At 40.2% G+C, this 21,075-nt stretch overlaps 1 protein-coding gene across 1 annotated transcript; it reads left to right on the forward strand.

The window, feature by feature from the left end:
- Positions 1-226: 226 nt before the first annotated feature.
- rab3db (RAB3D, member RAS oncogene family, b) lies at positions 227-20,387 on the forward strand. Its single transcript, XM_074655656.1, has 5 exons — positions 227-594; positions 8,627-8,863; positions 17,034-17,152; positions 17,530-17,654; positions 17,783-20,387. Exons 2-5 carry the CDS (start codon positions 8,627-8,629, stop codon positions 17,968-17,970), a joined length of 669 nt encoding a protein of 222 aa, XP_074511757.1. The 5' UTR covers positions 227-594; the 3' UTR covers positions 17,971-20,387.
- Positions 20,388-21,075: the final 688 nt, after the last annotated feature.

Raw genomic sequence — 21,075 nt, forward strand, 5'->3', positions numbered from 1 at the left:
TTTTCAGCCCATTTACTACCCACATGGGCCCCACATACAAATGTTGGCTGGGTACAGCTTCAAAACAAAACCCTGCAGAGATGATATACGAATATTGTACAATAAATATGACTATTTTAAACTACTTAATAATAATAACCTGGACATAACTGTAGTCCCCGTAGAGATATTATGAAACTATTCATCTTGTTTCTCAAGGGTGTGTGTGTGTTAGTGTAGTGCCCGCGAGCTCACGTGCGCACGCACTGTGTGCAGCCCTCTCCTCGAGCTGTGTACTCTGACACACACGCAGCCTCAACGGTAGCTCCACTGTCCGCATTCACTCTGTCACACATTCACAGCTCTAGATACAGCAGGGTTCAGACACACTACCGAGCTGCTCCAGACCGCACAACGAAGAAGTATCCTGTCGAGGAAGGAGAGCAGGTCGGCTGCTGGTGCTTGTTGTTGTTGGAGCAGGAAAAGAGGATATTTCAGGTGCTATAGAGGTACTTTTCGTGCAGCTACTGTAACCCGGCATCTCACGGAAGACAGACAGACGCGTATCACTGACCGAGAGTCGAAGAGGAACCGTTTGCTTTCTTCCACAAGAAGGTAAGTTTGTTTTAAGTTTTCTGAGTCCAGCAGGTTTTTCCTGCCTCGCACTTCCTTCATGCTCAGAGCTACTGCGACACCTTCAGAGAAAAGTTTAATTTAATCTCACAGGTTGATGATAACCCAGTGTGTGTGGGTTTTTTTACCACAGCTCACACTATTAGTGCATAATAGAATATTCCACTGTTTGTTAATTGTTTATTTGTTTATTTATTTTTTGCACAATTTAAGACTATACAACATAACAAAATAGATAAATGAATAATATAAAGTGCAGGAAAAGGCAAAAAAAACACACTGAGCTTATCTGAAGCCTCCACCTATAGAGACAAGATTAATATAAAGAAATAATACGACTACATTATAGTGATAACAAACAATTACGACAAGATATATATAATAACAACAATAACAATACAGTAAACATATAAAAAAAAGACAAGTGTGTGTATGTGTGTTGCATGGAATTGTATGGTTAGTGTTTGTGAAGAGGATTATTATTATATTATATTATATATATATTATTATTATTATTATATATATTATTATGATATATATATATATATATATATATATATATTATGATATATATATACATTATTATTATTATATTATTATCTATAAAGAGTTCTGGGTAATCATAACCAAACAACATTGTGAGTGAGAAAAAAAACAAAAAAACCCATAAAAACATACATGGACAACATGAGGAAAAGCAATTACTAAACAGCAATTAAATGACCATTTAAGCGACTTTTGAAACATTTGACAGATGAACAGTTTTTTTATAGATGTGAATTATTTGATGTGACTGTCGATATAAAACTGTCCCAGCCTTTATCTCCCATCTATGTTTGCGTTTTTCCCCCTAATGAAAGAAGTGACAGCTGCCAGCTCATCAATACTGGTCTCATTTCCTGCGGGTCTCAGGCAGCCTGCTGGCTCCTATCTCAGCAAACAGAGCCAGCTGAGAGACCTGACTGCACCACCATCATCATCATCAGGACATGCTCACCATAATGGCCTTTATTTGTTTTACTGGAGATAATGCCACTTCCAGTGTGCCATAAAGGAGCTCCCATTCTCATCCACACTGCAGCTCAGTAAATGGTTATCCTCGGTCACTACTTGGAGGATGTCTGTCCTCTCAGAGATGTCTGTCCTCTCAGAGACTGACTGTCCTCTCAGAGACCTCTCAGAGATGACTCTCCTCTCAGAGATGACTGTCCTCTCAGAGACTGACTGTCCTCTCAGAGATGACTTTCCTCTCAGAGATGACTGTCCTCTCCGAGATGACTGTCCTCTCAGAGATGTCTGTCCTCTCAGAGATGTCTGTCCACTCAGAGATGTCTGTTCTCTCAGAGATGCCTGTCCTCTCAGAGATGTCTGTCCCTGTCAGAGATGTCTGTCCTCTCAGAGATGTCTGTCCTCTCAGAGATGTCTGTCCTCTCAGAGATGTCTGTCCACTCAGAGACTGACTGTCCTCTCAGAGATAACTGTCCTCTCAGAGACGACTGTCCTCTCAGAGATGTCTGTCCTCTCAGAGATGACTGTCCTCTCAGAGATGTCTGTCCTCTCAGAGATGACTGTCCTCTCAGAGATGTCTGTCCTCTCAGAGATGACTGTCCTCTCAGAGATGTCTGTCCCTGTCAGAGATGTCTGTCCTCTCAGAGATGTCTGTCCTCTCAGAGATGTCTGTCCACTCAGAGACTGACTGTCCTCTCAGAGATAACTGTCCTCTCAGAGACGACTGTCCTCTCAGAGATGTCTGTCCTCTCAGAGACTGACTGTCCTGATATCATGGCAGGTGCTGATGTGGAGCTCCTTATCAGAGTCATCACAGCTGCTCAGTAGGGACTCTGTTTGTGTGTGTCCATTGTTGTTCTATAATGTTTCCAGTCAGACATCAGTTATGTTCAAGGCAGTTGTTGAATTGATTTGAATGGGTATGGTGTGTTTCTTGTCAGTTACAGGATAATTCAATATGATAATTTACATATTTCATTGGAATCATATCGTGATGAAATCCTATATCGAGATATCGTGATGCATAATTATGTCATCTAAATTGATAATAACAAGCACATACTATACTAACTTTTTGCATTAAAGTTCTCAATTAAATGAGAAAATACACTTTTCATTTGTCAAGTATTTAATTCCCACAGGAGTATACAAAACCATGTAGTTATTTCATATAGACTATTTATTTATTGAATTACCAGAAAACTATTACTTCTAATGCTATATCGTGATATATTATCGAGATATGAAATATCTATATGTATGTATGTATGTGTACGTTTGTACGTATATATGTATATGTTTGTATGTATATGTATGTATGTAACGTATCGTAATATGTAAGGGACAATGTACAGCGAGCGGGTGGGGATTCTTTCAATGACCCGCTCGCTGTACATTATCCCGCTTATTACATAGCTACTTACTTAAGAAATCAATATTTTGACACAAAAACGTTCCGCCAGAGTCCAACATCAGAGCTGCGCCCATAGCAACGGTCTGTTATTCATAGCAACGGTCTGTTATAATTAGCAACGGTCTGTTATACATAGCAACGGTCTGTTATACATAGCAACGGTCTGTTATACATAGCAACGGTCTGTTATACTTAGCAACGGTCTGTTATACATAGCAACGGTCTGTAATACAGAAATTACAGACCGTAGAACGTCGTTATTGACCAATCAGAATTGAGTATTCAACACAGCCGTGTTATAAATATAGTTATTGAGATATGAAATATATATTTGTATGTATATGTATGTACAGTATGTATATATGTATGTATCGTGATATACAGTATATAGTTATCGAGATATGAAATATGTATGTACTGTATGTATGTATGTTTATATATATATATATATATATATACATACATACATACGTATATATATATATATTATAATTTATATCTCAATAACAATATATATCACAATACAGCATGTTTTCTGGTAATTCAATAAATAAATAGTCTATATGAAATAACCACACAGTTTTGGATACTCCTGGTTAGTTGACAAATGAAAAGTACTATTTTAAAGAACTTTAGTGCAAAATGATCCGATTTTCTGAGAAATTTGAGTTAGTATGTGCTTGTTATTATCAATTTAGATGACATAATTGTGTGTCACGATATGTTGATATAGGATTTATATCGGGATAGAAGATTTTGGCCATATCGCCCAGTCCTAACGCAGAGGGAACTTGACACCACAGAATTAAGCAACACCACACAGTGAGAGAAAAAAACACTATGTAAATCTTGTAATTTATGTGACATCTTTGTAAAAAGGGGAAGAGAATATCGTTTAAGAAATGTCTTTACAGGCTGTATGACCTACTGTTGTCAAAAATACCCCAGTATCAATATACTGAATATTTGAAACGTTATCTATACATCCGTACCAGCTGCACTTTCGGCTCTTTCTTCTCTTTGACACACACAGCTATTTATCTTTGTAATAAATAACAAATGTAATGCACTCAATCTCAATTTTTCCCCCGTTGTATCAAATTCCAGTATCGTGACAACACTGAACCTATTTTCTTGCCTGCAGACATCCTGAGCTGCACGGTAAACATGAAGGGCATGTGACTGGGTTTACCTCAGGCTCAAGCTGAGCTGATGGGAAAGTTGGAGTAAGAAAATAATATACTTTTTTTGAGTGGGTGGATCCGTGCTATGGGATCTATAAGTACCCAAAAAATGTACCCCCGCAGACCCTCACACAGCACGGGCATCATGTGATTTCACAGGCAATGTCTTGAGAGATTAGAAAGACTTGACCACAGCACTTTATGTAATACCCAGTCTAAAGGGATTGCGTTTACAAGGGCATGTACCTACCAAGGCTGCACATTCAGCAACAGTGAGGTAAAGTTGTGAAAGAGTATTGTGTTATTGTAGCAGCAGCGTTTCATTACAACATCAGCCAGCACACTGGGTTGCACAGGCTGTGTAGAAAGCGTGCCTCACGCCTTAGTTGACTGGAAGTTAAAGGGACTCTATGGAAGAATCAGAAATGTCTTGTTAACAGTGACACCTGTAGCCGTTGAGTCAACGACAGTCAGCGTCCTGTTGCTTGCGCTTGTGCTCGCACTACGTAGACGCGAGCGAACATCTGCAAACATTGACGTGACACACACAAGACTGAACGTCATTGACAGGCATCATGTTGATTAATGTTAGCAACATTAGCAGCTAAAACCACGATATCACGATATATTTCACATTCTTGGCAGTAATGTTAGCTTACCTGTCCAATAGGAATTTTGCCAGCTCGGGGTCTGTTTTGATACCAAAATCAAACGAAGGTCCCTCCATGAATAGTTTTTTGTGCTTCAGTGTATTTTGTATTGGAGTCTAAGTTGTGGTGGGGACTGGTCATTTGTTGGCGTTAGCGGACTGCTTTTCTAACCGACCGTTAGCTATCGTTGCACACTGTTAGCCATGTAGAGAGCAAAGGCACTCACGAGCATGCATGACATCATGGCTGTTGGATTTTCCAGGAAAAAACGCCCCGCATTCTTCACATTAAAAGTACTTTAGGCTGATAGAGGAAACCCAGAAAGTCGTGGAAGTTCTAATTTTTTAGCTTACAGTAGGTTACAACCTGTTCACTCATTGGCAATAAAAAAACAATGAATAAATATTTATACGAGGGCTGTCAGTCGCTTAAAATATTTATTCGCATGATTGTCCATAGTTAATCGTGATTAATCGCAAATTAATCTCACATTTTTTATCGGTTCAAAATGTACCTTAAAGGGAGATATGTCAAGTATTTAATACTCTTATCAACATGGGTGTGGGCAAATATGCTGCTTTATGTATATATTTATTATTGGAAATCAATTAACAACACAAAATAATGACAAATATTGTCCAAAAAACCCTCACAGGTACTGCATTTAGCATTAAAAATATGCTCAAATCATAACATAGGCAACAACAGCTGTCAGTGTGTCAGTGTGCTGACTTGACTATGACTTAACCCAAACTGCTTGTGATTATCATAAAGTGGGCATGTCTGTAAAGGGGAGACTCGTGGGTACCCATAGAACCCATTTTCATTCACATATCTGGAGGTCAGAGGTCAAGGGACCCCTTTGAAAATGGCCATGCCAGTTTTTCCTCGCCAAAATTTAGCATAAGTTTGACCGTCATTTAGCCTCCTTCGTGATAAGCTAGTATGACGTGTTTGGTACCAATGGATTCCTTAGGTTTTCCAGTTTCATATGATACAAGTATCTTCACTCTAGCTTAAAAGCTGAGCCCGCTACAACCTAAAAACCGCAAGATGCGTTTATGCGTTAAAGAAAGTGGCATTAAAACAAATTTGTGTTAAGGCTTTATTATTGTGTTCATTTTGACAGCCCTAGTTTATACGTGTAAATACGTACATACAGTCCCATTAATGTATGTAACTATTGTTATATAATTACAATATAAATCCCATGAATGTGAATGTTTTACTTGAACTGAAAGTTAGTTTACACCCGTCATACTACTTCTAAGGTTGTCAACATTGCATGGCTTTCAATAAGTCTCACAATGTTTTTATCAGGCAGCAGCAAAATATTTTCTTGTAGCACATATTTAATAATTCATGAGTAACAATGTTAGGGTCTTTGGTGTTTCCTCACTCGTACAGCAATCAGTTCTTTTAGATAATTGTTTCAACAGAACCACAGCTGTACAATACCACGCTATCAGTGTCCAAGCAAGGAACATGGACTTGTCCTCTCATACCCTGGCACTGTAATTATTGGCAGAGTAAACATTTACACAGAGTAAATGATTTTGCCAGGCTTCTCCAATTTCTAAGTGATGAGCCTCCTCTCCTCTCCTCTCCTCTCCTCTCCTCTCCTCTCCTCTCCTCTCCTCTCCTCACCTCTCCTCTCCTTTCCTCTCTTCTCTTCTCTTCTTCTTTCACATAGCCCTTAGTGCTAGTGTGATAGATATCTCAATCCTGCTCCCGAGACCTCCATCTGGCCAGTTAAAAGCTGAGTGAACTGAACTGCTTTGACCACTAATGGGTCTTGCTGGCAGCTGAGTCCCTGGTCTGGTCTCCACGGAGACGAGACTCACCAGAGAGAGGCAGCAGGGCCGAGCCGCACTGATTGATCAGCTGTGTATGTGTGTGTGTGTGTGTTGGGAGGGACGGACATGGCGAGCTCTCTCTGTTCTCCTGTTCACACCCAGAGCTGTGCAGCTGCCCCCCACCCCCTTCCTCCCACTGTGTGGATGAGTGACACTAAAAGGCTTAATGGCAGACAATCTCATACCTGCCCTCAGGGGAGATTACACTGAGATGAATGGTCACAATGAAGCAGATGGACAGGTGGCATAGCTTCCCATCATTTAAAAGCACAAGTGTTAGCTATTCTAAATTTTATCTCGCTGTTATCTTTTTTCATTTTGATTGCAAGCCTTTTATCGGAGCTGTAACAGGATCACATTGATCACAGATGGATTTCACTAACATCTGGCCAAGCTTTGATTCAATATTAGATCAATAACAACTACACTTTGTAACTTCTGTAATATAACAATGAGATGAGCATGGTTGATTCTACAGTAGTGCTGAAATAATAAGTTGATCAATCAATTAATTGATGAACAGGACATCAACCAATGAGATTTGTTTACATTCAGTTTTACTCTCCAACTCACATCGTGTGTATCATTGAGGCCTGACAGATGTGTTGTGTGTTCCATCAGGTTGTTCTCATATGACGTCCATAGCTATACCTACGGAAAGTAATGCTCTGTAATTTCTATATATCCTACGAAATAAATTTTTATGTAATTCATGTAATTATAAACCAGGAACTATAAAGCGCGACAAACATTGCTTCGGGGTGGACGGGTGAGTCCAGAAACACCAGACTTTCACCCAGGAGACCGGTGTTCGTATCCCATGTGAAACCAGAAATAACCGTTGATTTATTTGTCACATAACTTACGCACTTAAGTTACGCCACATCTGTAGTTATTTTAACCCAAACCACGATCTTTTCCTATACCTAACCAAGTTGTTTCCCGTGAAGATGTAAGTTTACTGTATGTATCAAGCGGAAATTGGCACGTGTTGCTTGACATTCGTCACGTTTTGCTGGACATTCATAGGAAAAACACGAAAACTGAGGAATAACTTTTCACAAGATATGTTGGTTCCATCCATGGTCTTGGTCTTCTTCTTTACTTTTGTTGGCATGTTGCTACACTTCTACACTTCTTTGAGTATTGCCACCACCAACAGTTGATCAAAGAAATTTTGGGCAGCATAAGTGCTGAAATAGGGGAGACAACTGGACTTTTTTGTCCCCCAACTTTCAGGTGTTGTATGGTAATGAAGGGGTTAACGTCTAAGCCAGGTAGAACGTTGGCAATAATGTCTATATGGCATCTAAAATGCTGGACCTATATCCAATCATAACCAACCACTGTGTAGCCTAATTCAAATGAAATCAAAGTGATCTGACACGAGCATTCATTTGCGTCCTCAAGCATGTGCAAAGACATTGCTTCATAGCACTGGTGGTCAAAAACTCCATACAGTACCTTTAAGGTGCCAACCATGAACCGCAATGTCTGGCCAAGGACCTTTGTTGCATTCCTTCTCCATCCTTTTCTCCCCTAATTTCCTCTTATGTCTCTTCTGTCACTGTCAAATAAAGGCATATAATATATTATTTAAAGAAAATTAAAGACTTTATCAAGCAAAAATGAAGTCAATTTCTTGCTGGTTTCAAGTTTTTCACATGGGAGGTTTTGCTGCATTGCTTTGTTTAATAACATTGTAAATTTAATATTTTGGGTGTTTTTAGAACTGTTGGTGAGATAATAAAGACATTTGAAGACATCACCTTGGGCTTTGGGAAATTGTGATCATTTTTCACTGATTTTGTGACATTTTTAATTAATTGATTCATCAAAAAATAATCAACAGATTTAAGTTAATTTTTTTATGTATTATTTCTCCTTGTGCTCCGTCTCTAGATGGCATCAAATGACTCGCGGCTTCAGCAGCAGCCCTCCCAGAAGGATGCGGCCGACCAGAACTTTGACTACATGTTCAAGCTGCTGATCATCGGCAACAGCAGCGTGGGAAAAACCTCCTTCCTGTTCCGCTACGCAGACGACTCCTACACCTCGGCCTTCGTCAGCACTGTTGGCATCGACTTCAAGGTCAAGACCGTCTTCCGCAATGATAAGAGGATCAAGCTGCAGATCTGGGTGAGTCGACTCAAGATGCAATTCATTGTGATTTTTATTAGCGGTATTACATTCATTGCATCACCACACTGCCGTTTAAGGGAAATAGTTAACAGAAAGCATAAACAATAGGCTTTGGCTGCCAAACTACAGCCACAGCTAATACAGACAGTAACACCGTGTCTAGCTACAGCTAGCGAGCGTCTGACTACGGCGTCACATTGCGTAACATCGGGCGCTTTCCGTCCACACTGAATCCGTTAAGTATATAAAACGTATTTGTCCAGTAACCTGGAGCACTTTTATTTTGAGATTTGTTTGAGTGAGAGTGAGAGAAGGTCCTGTAACTTGGTGCAGTTTTGGAGAAAATGTAAGTTATTTAATAGCATAGACTGTATATAAGAAGTGGACGTAGTCACCGTGACGTCACCCATTGGTTTGTTTGTTTTGAAGCCTCGAGTTTGGCCTTTTAGCTGTCGCCATCTTGGTTTTTTGCAACCAGAAGTGACACGAGAGGATGGAGCTAAGCACAACCAAATGATGAACAAGACATTTTTAAGTGACCAAAATATTACAATTAACTTTCATGAACTGAAAACACACTGTGAAAGGGTTAAAGTTCGAAGACGGGAACATGGACAACTCCCGGACCGGACAACGCCGTGGTAGTGACCTGTCAATTACAAGGTAGCCACGCCCTAAAGCATCCCCTGCTTTATAGTCTATTTGACTCTAACTGGGACCATAATTTACTAAATAAATATCATGCTGTATTGAAGAAGACTTGACCATAAACCATAAAACCATAAACTTGTGTTTACAATGTTTACTGAGGTAATAAATCAAGTGAGAAGTAGGCTCATTATCTCATAGACTTCTATACAATCAGACTTCTTTTTGCAACCGGAGGAGTCGCCCCCTGCTGGCTAATAGAAAGAATGCAAGTTTAAGGCACTTCCACATTGGCTTCACTTTTCAGAACTGGAGGTAGCCCACTGTTTAATAGTCAATGTTTTATTATGAACATATCATTTAATTTTTTCATTAAAGAAAAGTTACAAAAATGTTTATGTATGCTGTCAATTATACTTGGAATTGGCCAAGAACATTACAATTGGTGCATCTCTAGCTAATAATGCTTTAATAATGCTAATGCATTATTGTAAAGCGCATCACCTTTTTCAATCTATTAGACATACACCTGAGCTCTATGTGCATCTGAATTTGGTGTTGTTAACTAAATGGAGGCTCCAGTCTCTTCAAGGATTTATTGCTTTAGATGTAAATAAAGAAAAACAGGAGAGGATGATAAAGAAAAGGAATATAAGCCCATGTGGAATACTTCTTTACACCAAAACGTCTGAAGACCTTTTAAAGAAAAGGTTTGTCTAGAATTGTGGGTTTGGCCCTTGTGCAAGCCTAGCATGTGAATTGTGCAAGTGTAGAAAGCATGACTTTCTCATGGTTCTCACACACATTCTTACTCACTACCTTTATCTAGCATCTACTGGTATTCTAAGTGTTCACATAAAAGTATAAAGGAGACGGATCCGCCAGAGTAAAAGAGTTTCCTGTTTCCATATTTTAATTGATGCTATAAAGCCCAGTTAGAGGTCAGGGTTATGGGACGATAAGAAACTGTCTTACCTCAGATCTGGAGGTATTTAGCCTTTCATTAAATCTGTAATATGATTTCTTTGGTAACTTGGGGGCGGCGGAAACAAGCTGTGAACACATCACATCACACATTATCACCTTTTAAATTGATATGGCGAACTTATTAGTGTACTCAGTGCTTACACATCAATCAGATACGGAGCAACATTAGCTTTAATCCTGAGGGAAATATCTGGCTCTCTAGCTGCTAAATGTTCATTATTTTCAACAGCAGCCAGATTGCTAACTGTGTCCGTCTGCTGTTTGCTGGGCAGGAACAGTACAGTGCTTTTTTTTTTTTTAAAGCTTTTTCAACAAGACCATAAAAGACAGACCATAAAACAAAACAGAGAGCTGTGGGACTCAAAAAAAGAGCTGCAAATTGTTCATAATTCTTTGTGGGTTTGACCCCTTTTCACATTTTACATAGCTATTTGACCAATTGTTAATGGAAATATATTGATTATAGCTTATATTTTTTATGGTTTTGGAATTTAGATAATATTTTGGTAATGCAGTTTTAAGTTGCAATGAATTTGCGAATAATAAAATTGAGTTGCCATGTGTTCCTTGCAGGTTTTAGGGGTATGATTTCTTTCATTTGACAAAAAAATATATAGTGATTATCACAGGCAAGGTAATGTGATTATATATACTTTGTGGCTGAAACACATACAATATCCTGTAAATGCTAAGTTGTTGGAGCTCATAATGTTTCTTTTCAGGTGATGATTCAGCCATTTTTGAAGCTGCAGTTAGTGTTGTTCAGCTTTTTTTGGGTGCAGTTAGTGTTTGTGTTATTACATAACAGTGGTTCCTCTTTGCTAATTCAGTTTTTCAATTTCTGTTTACTATTTAGCCTATGTCGTCACGAGTTTGGAGAAGTTGTCATTGTCACATTTCACGTGTTTGTGGCTTTTTTTGACCAACGCTGCAACAAGTCATGCAGCGGTTAAAAGACAGCCAGGCAAGTAAGGTGGATGCTAATTAGCAGTTAGAGTTTCAACAGTCACTGTTTAAACTGGAACTCCACCAATTTTAATAAAAGTCACTTTACTCATCACGAGGAGTACTACACAGCCAGTGAAAACAGTAGTGTCAAGGGGAACTACGCCCATTTTCAAAATGCATACATGTTATTCCCATGGTCTTAGACAGACCAAAAATATTAGTAAACATGAACTACTCTAAAACTAGAGCGCTAAAACTCAAACTTGTGATGTCATAGGGTATAAAGAGTGGATAGACATTGAATTGGGAGAGATTTTCTGTTTCATAACTGACAACACTACAGTAGAATAAAGCTCATTTGGGTATAAAAAAAAGAAAACAAGCATGTCTCCCACTCATTATCTATGGAGCAGCTCCAGACTTTATACTTGATGACATCACAAGTTTGAGACAGGAAATAACGGGTTTCAGAGCGCAGTGGTGCCGTTGTTGCGTTGTGTCCGAAAGGTCCTTCAGTGAGTGAGAGATGGAGAGAGAAATGGAGAGTACTAAGAGAAAAGAAATACTCAAGCAGTGGCAAAACAATTATAAAAACTGATGAATATTAGTTTATGCAAGAGATTCACACAAGGTCTTGCCAGAGGGGCGAATTATTCAGTTTTCTTTCTTGAGAAATACAAATAAAATTAAAAGTAGGCCTTTTTAACATAAAAATGCTGTTGCAGTGTTCTTATTATTCCGTTATTTTCATTCTTTAAGTCCAAAATGCATTTAACCAAAATGCAGGAAATACAGTCTCTGAAACTCAAATTTTCCTGGGGAAGGACCTCAAGACCCCCCGCTTTGGTTTAGAAATCCTCCCTATTTTTGAGGTCGGCAAGTATGTAGACAATAAATGGAAGACTGATTTTGTTTTCTTTCTTATACCCAAATGAGCTTTATTCTACTGTAGTACTGTCAGTTGTACAACAGAAAATGTTCCCATATACTCAGATCATTCCCCTAGGTGCTCTCCGTGTCATCTAGAACATCTCTCCCAATTCATTGTCTATGGAGCAGCTCCACACTTTATACCCTATGACATCACAAGTTTGAGTTTTAGTACTCTAGTTTTTGGATTAAGGAGAGAGTTGTTCATGTTTACTAATATTTTTGGACTGTCTTAGACCATAGGAATAACATGTATGAAATTTGAAAATGGGTGTAGTACACCCATCTTTACAGAAGTGCAATACTAAATTATTGGAGTACCCCTTTAAAGACATTTTTGGGAAATGCGCTTATTCCCTTTCTTGCCGAGAGTTAGATGAGACGATCGGTACCACTCTCATGTCTGTACGGTAAATATGAAGCTAGAGCCAGCAGCTGGTTTAGCTTGGCCTAAAGACTGGAAACAGTTAGCCTAAGCCGGATCAACACCCTTGACAGTCTCCATAACAAAATGTAACCCTGGTATCCATTGCAGGGCTTTTAACACTGTTCTACAAGGTGTATCCTTAATTTTTCTCTGGCACACATTCCTCACAGTACACTACAAATCCGATTGATATACATCATTAAGGCTGTTCAAACAGATGATTCATTTGAACCAACAACGTGTGAGCCACTGTGCTGTATGATACACAAACGGTGACCAAGATGAATCAGCAGCAGAGGAGCCCACACCAAAACACACACTCACCTACCTACCTGACCCAACATGTGTCTCTTATTAAATCATATGCAGTGTTACGGGGTGTGATGTTGTAACGGCTGAGGTGGAGGGCGAAAGAATGAACTGTAATGACTGTATAATGTGTGTAATGGGGGTTTTGAGACATTGGCATGTTGTGCGTGCCCGGCCTTGACGTAACTAGCGGCGGTGCTGGGGGAATGACAAAGAGACCTGGTATTTCCTAAGCTCAGGAAGTAGAGGAAGTTCCCTATCAGCATCTGAGGGAGACATAATGAAGATATACTGCAGCGCTACGTAGCAGTGTATTTAAAGGGTGTGGGAGTGGCGGGCATGTCCTAGTATGAGTCCTCCCTTATGTGGTGTTAATGATCAACTTTTGTGAAATTTACTGGCTGTTAAATTCATGTTAGGTCCCGTTGAACAACACCAGATCTTTACACAAAGATTGTCGTCGTTCACCTCACTCTGCCAGCTGCTAGCCTCCCCCCTTTGTGTGTCATGGAAACAGGCTCACCTGATAACACACCACATGGCCCTTACACAGTGAATACACAGAGCTCTAGCCAGTGTTGCCAGATTTTGCGAGGGAAACAAGGAACAAGATAGAAACAAGCCAAAAAAGCGCAAAACAAGACCTACCACAATATGAGAGCGAGGCGGCCACTTGATCACTTCATATATATATGTAAGAAGTTATTTTGGATTGCATGCAATTAATTTCATTTTTGCACTGCATTGCATTTTTGCACCATTTTTAGCCTGTAACTTCACATTTTCTTGTTATAAACTAAAAGAAGTTGAACATTTTATTTCATTTTCTTTATTTCATTTTTTAGCTTGTAACTTTAAATTTTTCTTGTTAACTAAACTTACAGAAGTTGAATATTTTATTACATTTTTGTATTTCATTTTTAGCTTGTAACTTTACATTTTTCTTAATTTAAAGAAATTGACATTGAAATTGACATTGACAGGAACAAGCCCAAAATTAAGAACTACACTTTAGAAAAAAGCCCCAAAAAACACAACTACCAATATTTGTAAGCGACTTTTCAGGAAAAACAATCCCAAAGTCGCTTATAATAAGCGGACTTGGCAACTCAAGCATATGTACAGTGTGTGTTCACACTGTGTACACACACTGTTTACATCCCTCCTTTTTCTGTGTCATGGAAATATATTTCTGATCTCTGAGCAAACGCGCACACACCTTTCGCACACTAAACATCCACACTTCACTGTATGTTGTGTGTGGTAGCCCAGGGGACGATATCCTGTGTGTGTGCCACCGCTGCTTTGTGTCGGCAGCTAAAATAAACGCAGGTGACGCATGTTTAAAGATCAGGGTCCCAGTGACGTCAGAGTCCTGAGGCCTGATTTAAACCCCTCCCTGTCTATCATTATACATATATACACACACACACACAAGGGAGCTGCTTTTGTTTACTGGCTGGTGTTGATTATAGCAACCCTGGAGACTGTCTGTTTGGTTAGATGCCCCCATTACGCTGCCAAATATTTGTTCATCTCTGCATGGATGAGATAAGGATGGACCTGGACTATTTCACACTTTTAATAAAACAAAAATAACCCCAGACAGAAAGCAGAGTCTGACTGTGGCATTGGAAAGAATATAACGAGGGTGAGCAATGTTTTTTTCTTCCTCTGCTGTCTCTGATAAAAGGATTTATACAGCAGACTCTGTCTTGTTCTGTAAAGTGAGAGGGATCATTTGGGCCGACCACCCAGAGCAGTCCTGGCTGTAATGGAACATTCATAACCCTCAATGGCCTCTCCGGTTACCTGGGCAACCCACTCCTCCTCCTTCTCCTCCTCCTCCTCCTCATCGTGAGGAAAACATCAGACAAACACAGAAATACACACTTATTGTCGGCCCCAGATGCAAATGAAGGACTCCGACACCAACCGTGAGAGTGGAGGAGGAGTTGCTCTACCAACTACCTGTTTGATCTTTTCGCGTCGAGCACCCCGCTGAACTATTTTGAGCCGTCGACTGTGACATCACACATAGCCTCCATTTAATTAGAAGATGCCTCTGATAAACTCGCCCTGGCTGGGAAGCAACACAGCCTCTGACTCTGTGATGCTCCTATTTCTGTTATCTGTGGGTTTGTCCTTGCTGGCTGGTTATTGATGCAAGAAGAAGAAGAAGAAGAAGTCCTGGTTTGATGAGAAATGATTGTGGCGGGAGCTTTCATATCTAAATGCCATCCTCTGATGGATTACGTGGAGGGGAGCAAGTGGCGTTCTGGTGGTGTGAAGACAAGGGCTTGGCCCTATATTTCCAAGTACACAGGATCCATAATTCTTTTTTGACTTTTTGACTTTTTTGACCTACTATTAATTAAACCAGACATAAACCTGATTTGAATTTAATTTGAAAATACCTTTAAAGGTACAGTGTGTAGGATTTGGCGGCATCTAGCAGTGTGGCAGTACCACGGTTTTGCACTCTGCGGCTCACTTTACCGCAGTTTCGCAAGCGTGTCGGAGAACTACGGTGGCCTTCAGGTATTGTAAAAACGTGAAAGGATCTCTATAGAGCCAGTGTTTGGTTTGTCCGTTCTGGGCTACTGTAGAAACATGGCGGAGCAACACTCCTTGAAGAGGACCCGCTCACTATGTAGGTATGAAGAGCTCATTCTAAGCTCACGAAAACACAACGATTCTTAGTTTCAGGTGATTATACACTAATGATAACAACGTTATGAATATTATATTCTATTCCTGCTAATAGATCCCCCAACATGTTACACACTGTTCCTTTAATATTACTTTACTATTACTGTTAGAAGCTTCTCATCACGAATAATGAAATTGATAGTTTACCGGCCCACCATTCCCAATGATTTACTACAGCAGTGATTCCCAACCAGAGGTACTGCAGCTGCCAGATTGTAGAGTAGCTCAACTGAAATTGCTATACCATAAAAAAAGTCCACATATTGAGCCGGTTGGAACACCTGAACACTTCACGTTGTGGTTGGGAGTGTGTGAAATCCAGGGCTGCGGTTGAATAGTCTTTTTTGCTTCGGAAGGTTCCTAACTGAGTGAAATGACCCATAATTATCAAAGTATGATAGTATGATATACCATGATAGGAGCTGGTTGAATTCTCTAAATGCTAAGGAAAGGTGCTTCAGTGCTTTCTTTCTTATATCCTTCAGCATAGGGTACACTGGATCATTCTTTATGAAAGGAAAGGAGATAATGCCCACAATTCGTTTGGCAGCACCACAGCAGACCCACGTCAATAACATCTGCCGTTACATAATTACGTAGCCTAGTGTGAGTGCAGTCGGATTCTCTTGGTAACGGTTAAAAGGTTGAATTTTCATCCGTTTTCCAATACTTTTCGCTAACTATTAATAGTTAATTGATAAATGGTTGAAAATTGGTAAACTAAGACCTGACTAAACCGATCTAAAATATTGCAACAATATCCACTTTTATGTAATTAATCGTATTCCAAAAACGTTGCCAAAATTGGCATATGATGGGTGGCATTGATGAAGGGATATTTGGGGGGGAAGTTGGGTACCACTGAACTGAACCACTCTATATGTTCAGTCTGAAATAACTGTCCATCTACAGTCTCTCTGAATCAGACTGGTATCTAAGTAGACCACTCACTCTAATGGCTAAATGATAGATCTACTTCACATATACTGTGTCAGTCTCTCTGACTTGTAAGAGGTTAAGTACTGCAGCAACAGGTCATAGTTTGAACAATATTGCCCCCTTGTGGTTTCATATTGAATGATCACAGGGGAATCAATGATTTTTTGTTTGTTTTGTAGATCTTGATAAATATATAGTGTTTTGAAGTGTAGTGTAGAAATATATATATATATGTGTGTGTGTGTGTGTGTGTGTGTGTACATGCAGGATACAGCAGGGCAAGAGCGCTACCGTACCATCACCACAGCCTACTACAGAGGAGCCATGGGCTTCCTGCTCATGTATGACATCAGCAACCAGGACTCCTTCAACGCAGTTCAGGACTGGTGAGTCCGACATTTTCTAAAAACATTTTAATACTAACTCCAGGAGATTATGTTTTTTGTCCCGTTTGTCATTTAGTTAGATTATCTGAGAATTGTTAGGCCATGGACCAAGGAAGAAATATTTTGGTATGGATAGCCCCACCATGTGGTCAATTACGAACCCCTTTTGCCTATAAGTCTGGAAGTGTGAGGTATAAAAGCAAGCAGCCTATGGTTTTTATGGATTCCTTCACCTATCTATCCATATTGGTCATGTCCATTTCTGTATTAAATATATATGTTGGGATCTATATTTCTTTACAGATCTATGTTTTTTTGTTTTTTTTACTGCTTCTGTTCAATCATGTAGACTGTGAAACTTGATGTCTGTCCTACAGGGCAACGCAGATCAAGACGTACTCATGGGACAATGCTCAGGTGATCCTGATTGGTAACAAGTGTGACCTGGAGGACGACAGGATCGTACCCCTAGAGGATGGCCAGAGACTGTCAGAGGATCTAGGTAATAACTCTGTTTCTCACACAGTTTTATCTGTTTGTAAAACTTCCACCTGCCAGCTTCTGCCAATAGATATCGTATTCATACATCCACTGTATTTATTCATAAATGAAATGAAACCATGTTCTCAGGTTTCCAGTTCTTCGAGGCCAGCGCCAAGGACAACGTCAACGTGAAGCAGGTGTTTGAGCGTCTGGTGGACGTCATCTGTGAGAAGATGAACGAGAGCATGGAGGGAGACATCAACCTCGTGTCCAACCACAGGAACCAGGCCCTTAAAGACTCGCCTTCAGAGAACCACGGGGGATGTGCTTGCTAAACCGTCTGCCCTCGTACCAGCTCCCCCAACACACACACATACTGATACTCATACATGAAGACCTTCCTTCTCTGTGCCTCAACCATGTAAAGTGCTGCATCTCTTCCTCTCTCTTCACTCCAGCCACACAGCTCAGCACGAACCAAAGGATAGCTAGCTGAGATAATCTTCATCAGCGCCGTCAGACCCCTCCCCTCTTTCAGTGTTTTACCTTAAAGAGGCCCACTTTCTGTCTCTGTTTCCAGCTCTGTGGTGAGCTGATAGTCCACTAACGCCTGCCCTGTGTTCTGTCCACCCCCCACGTCAACCGCCTTGACCACCGGAGCATTTTAAATTTTACTGTATGTCAAGCATTTGTTCAGTGGCTTTCATTTCCTCAGATAGCTAGAAAGCTAGTGATGCCAAATAGTGTCTGTAGATGGCTGTACTTTTGGCATTCATTGTTTTGTTTGAGATTAATATAGTACATGTGCTTAGGTTTCAGTTTTGTACTTGAAATGATGAATGTCTCAAACAAGGGCATATTGAGCTTTGTAAGGCTTAAAGGAACAGTTACTCAGTTTTGGGAAATGCGTTTACTTGCTATCTTGTTGAGAGTTAGAAGAGAAAATTGATACCACTCTCATGTCTGTATGCTAAATATGAAGCTACAGCCAGCAGCCGGAAAGCTTAGATTAGCATGAAGACTTTTTTTGTGTTTCGTATGGATAAACAAACAAGACATAGCATTTGGATTTTGGTACCTTTGGACCGAGCCAGGCCAGCTGTTTCCCCCTGTTTGCAGGCTTTATGCTAAGCTAACCGGCTGCTGGCTGTAGCTTCATATTTACTGTACAGAGTGATCAATCTTTAAAGAGGACCTATCATGCTTTTGTGCTTTTTCCCTTTCCTTTAGTGTTTAGTTATATAGTTTTTGTGCATGTAAAAGGTCTGCAAAGTTGCAAAGTCCACGCCAAAGGGAGTTACTCTCCACCACATAAACACTGCTCCTGAACTGCCTGAAACGCCTTGCTTGAAATCCCACCTTTTCTTCTGTAACGTGGTGACGTCACCAAGTAACACATTTGCATAATACCTGCCTCACGACTACTTTGGCACGCACTCAAACAAAGCTAGTTAGAGCGGAGTCTGAAGAGTCTGGTTTGGTTGACCAATCACAACAGAGTGGGCCAGCTGACCAATCAGAGCAGACTGGGCTTTTCAGGGAGGAGGGACAGGAGCTCAGACAGAGCGTTTGAGAGAGAGAAAAAAGCACAGCCGGTGTAAGAAAAACAAAGTGTTTTTTGAACATTAAAGCATATAAACATGTTGTAGTAGAAACTTAAAACACAATTATGCACCTGAAAATACGCACAATAGGTCCTCTTTAAAAGAAATTGGATTCCATCAAATGTTGAATACACTCAATACAACAGGGATATATCAGTACGGCGCAGCCAAATGAGATTTAGTTGTGAAAATAAATATATGACTTCATGTTGTTGTTTCTGGGGTTAAAATCATTAACCCGATGGGTTCCCAGATTGCATTTCGGCCCATGCATTCCGCCTATTTTGCTCTCCACATGGACCGTTTACCTGCATTCAACCAAAGCCTGCTCAAACGTGATTGGTCAATACTACTCGGACTGCCAACGGAAACCAGAGCGCTTCCGATACCAAAACCTTGTCCCGTTGCCTACAGATTCTGCATATGAATGCAGAATCTTTTGTTTATAGAGATTACTTATTATGATGATCAAGCATCAATCAAGGTGATAATGAAAACCAACATAATGTCATAATAAACCAGTCTTGTGCTGCCTTTTGCCTCCCTCGATGCCTCTCGGAGACTATTGAAGCCTTTTCTTGAGCACTAATGCTGACACAGCCGGAGGTTGATGGTGATGCCAAATGTTGAGCTCTGCTCTCTTCACAGTGCTCGTGTGCTTGTGCGAGGAAGTCGTTTAACACCGGTGACACTTGTACTTGTCGCGTGACCTGCCGCATGGCATGTCCTCGCTCACCCCTTTGTGCCATTCTTTCTTTAACGCCTTCTCTCACACTCACACACTCTTCTTTCACCTTGACACACACACACACACACACACCAATCCACTAACTGCACTAACTGCATGGCAAAAGAGTCGGCATGGCAAACCTACTATGCTTAAGTATTTACAAAGTGATGAATTATCTTTTTCTTCTTGTTACTGACATAATGACTGTTTTGTGGAAATGCAGCACAGTGTGTGTACGTGTGTGTGTGTGTGTGTGCGTGTACTCGGAAAGGGAAGAACAGTGATCTCTGAGAAGGATAACTGTGCTGTGGCCACTATCAGGAAAAACAATGAGCTGGTGCAGAATGTGTTACTTTATATGCGATTACTGTAAATCTCATCTTCTCATTGAAGTGAATAAAATTAGATTTTATCTTCATTCCACTTTATGTTATGTTTGCTGTCCGTTAAACTGTACATTACGTAGCTTTTTTTTTGTTCCATTACACCATTTTTGACATTTCAGTATTGGAACGGTCGACCTTCCCGTGTCCTGAATTGAAATTTGAATTGTCTTTGGATTGCACCACCAATCGGGAATGGAAAGAAACCTACTAAAGGGCACATCTTTTTGCTGTTATTTTCTGTTAATTGTCGTTTACAGTGCCATTCGACCATCCCTGTCCACGTGCCGACTACTGACCGTCAGTTAACATCAACCATAACCTCTGCATCACGATAACAGCCTCACGTTGTCATGGCAAAGCCCACACAGCTCTGAGGTTGGGTCGCTCACTAACTGGTGGTCGGCCCTGCTGCTGTATGAGCCCGTGGTCAGTTATCTCTCCTGCCAGTGTGTGCTGCTGAATAGTGATATGGTTTTCAGATATCTGATATTAGCATCTCATCTGCAGGGCTTTAACATGAGGAGGCTGTGTGCATAACACTACATTTGTATTTCAACAATGTGTGCAGCTTTGCAATGTATTTAAATGGAATGAAGAGGCATCGCTGAGCATTTGATATAATATCTGTGACAGTTTGACTAAAGTAGCTTACACCTGTGGCTGCTGCTTGAATACGTATTGAATGTGCTACTGATATTTGATGAATTTTTAACTAATTTG

Source organism: Sebastes fasciatus, chromosome 13 (assembly GCF_043250625.1).
Source record: "Sebastes fasciatus isolate fSebFas1 chromosome 13, fSebFas1.pri, whole genome shotgun sequence".
Taxonomy (NCBI): Eukaryota; Metazoa; Chordata; class Actinopteri; order Perciformes; family Sebastidae; genus Sebastes; species Sebastes fasciatus.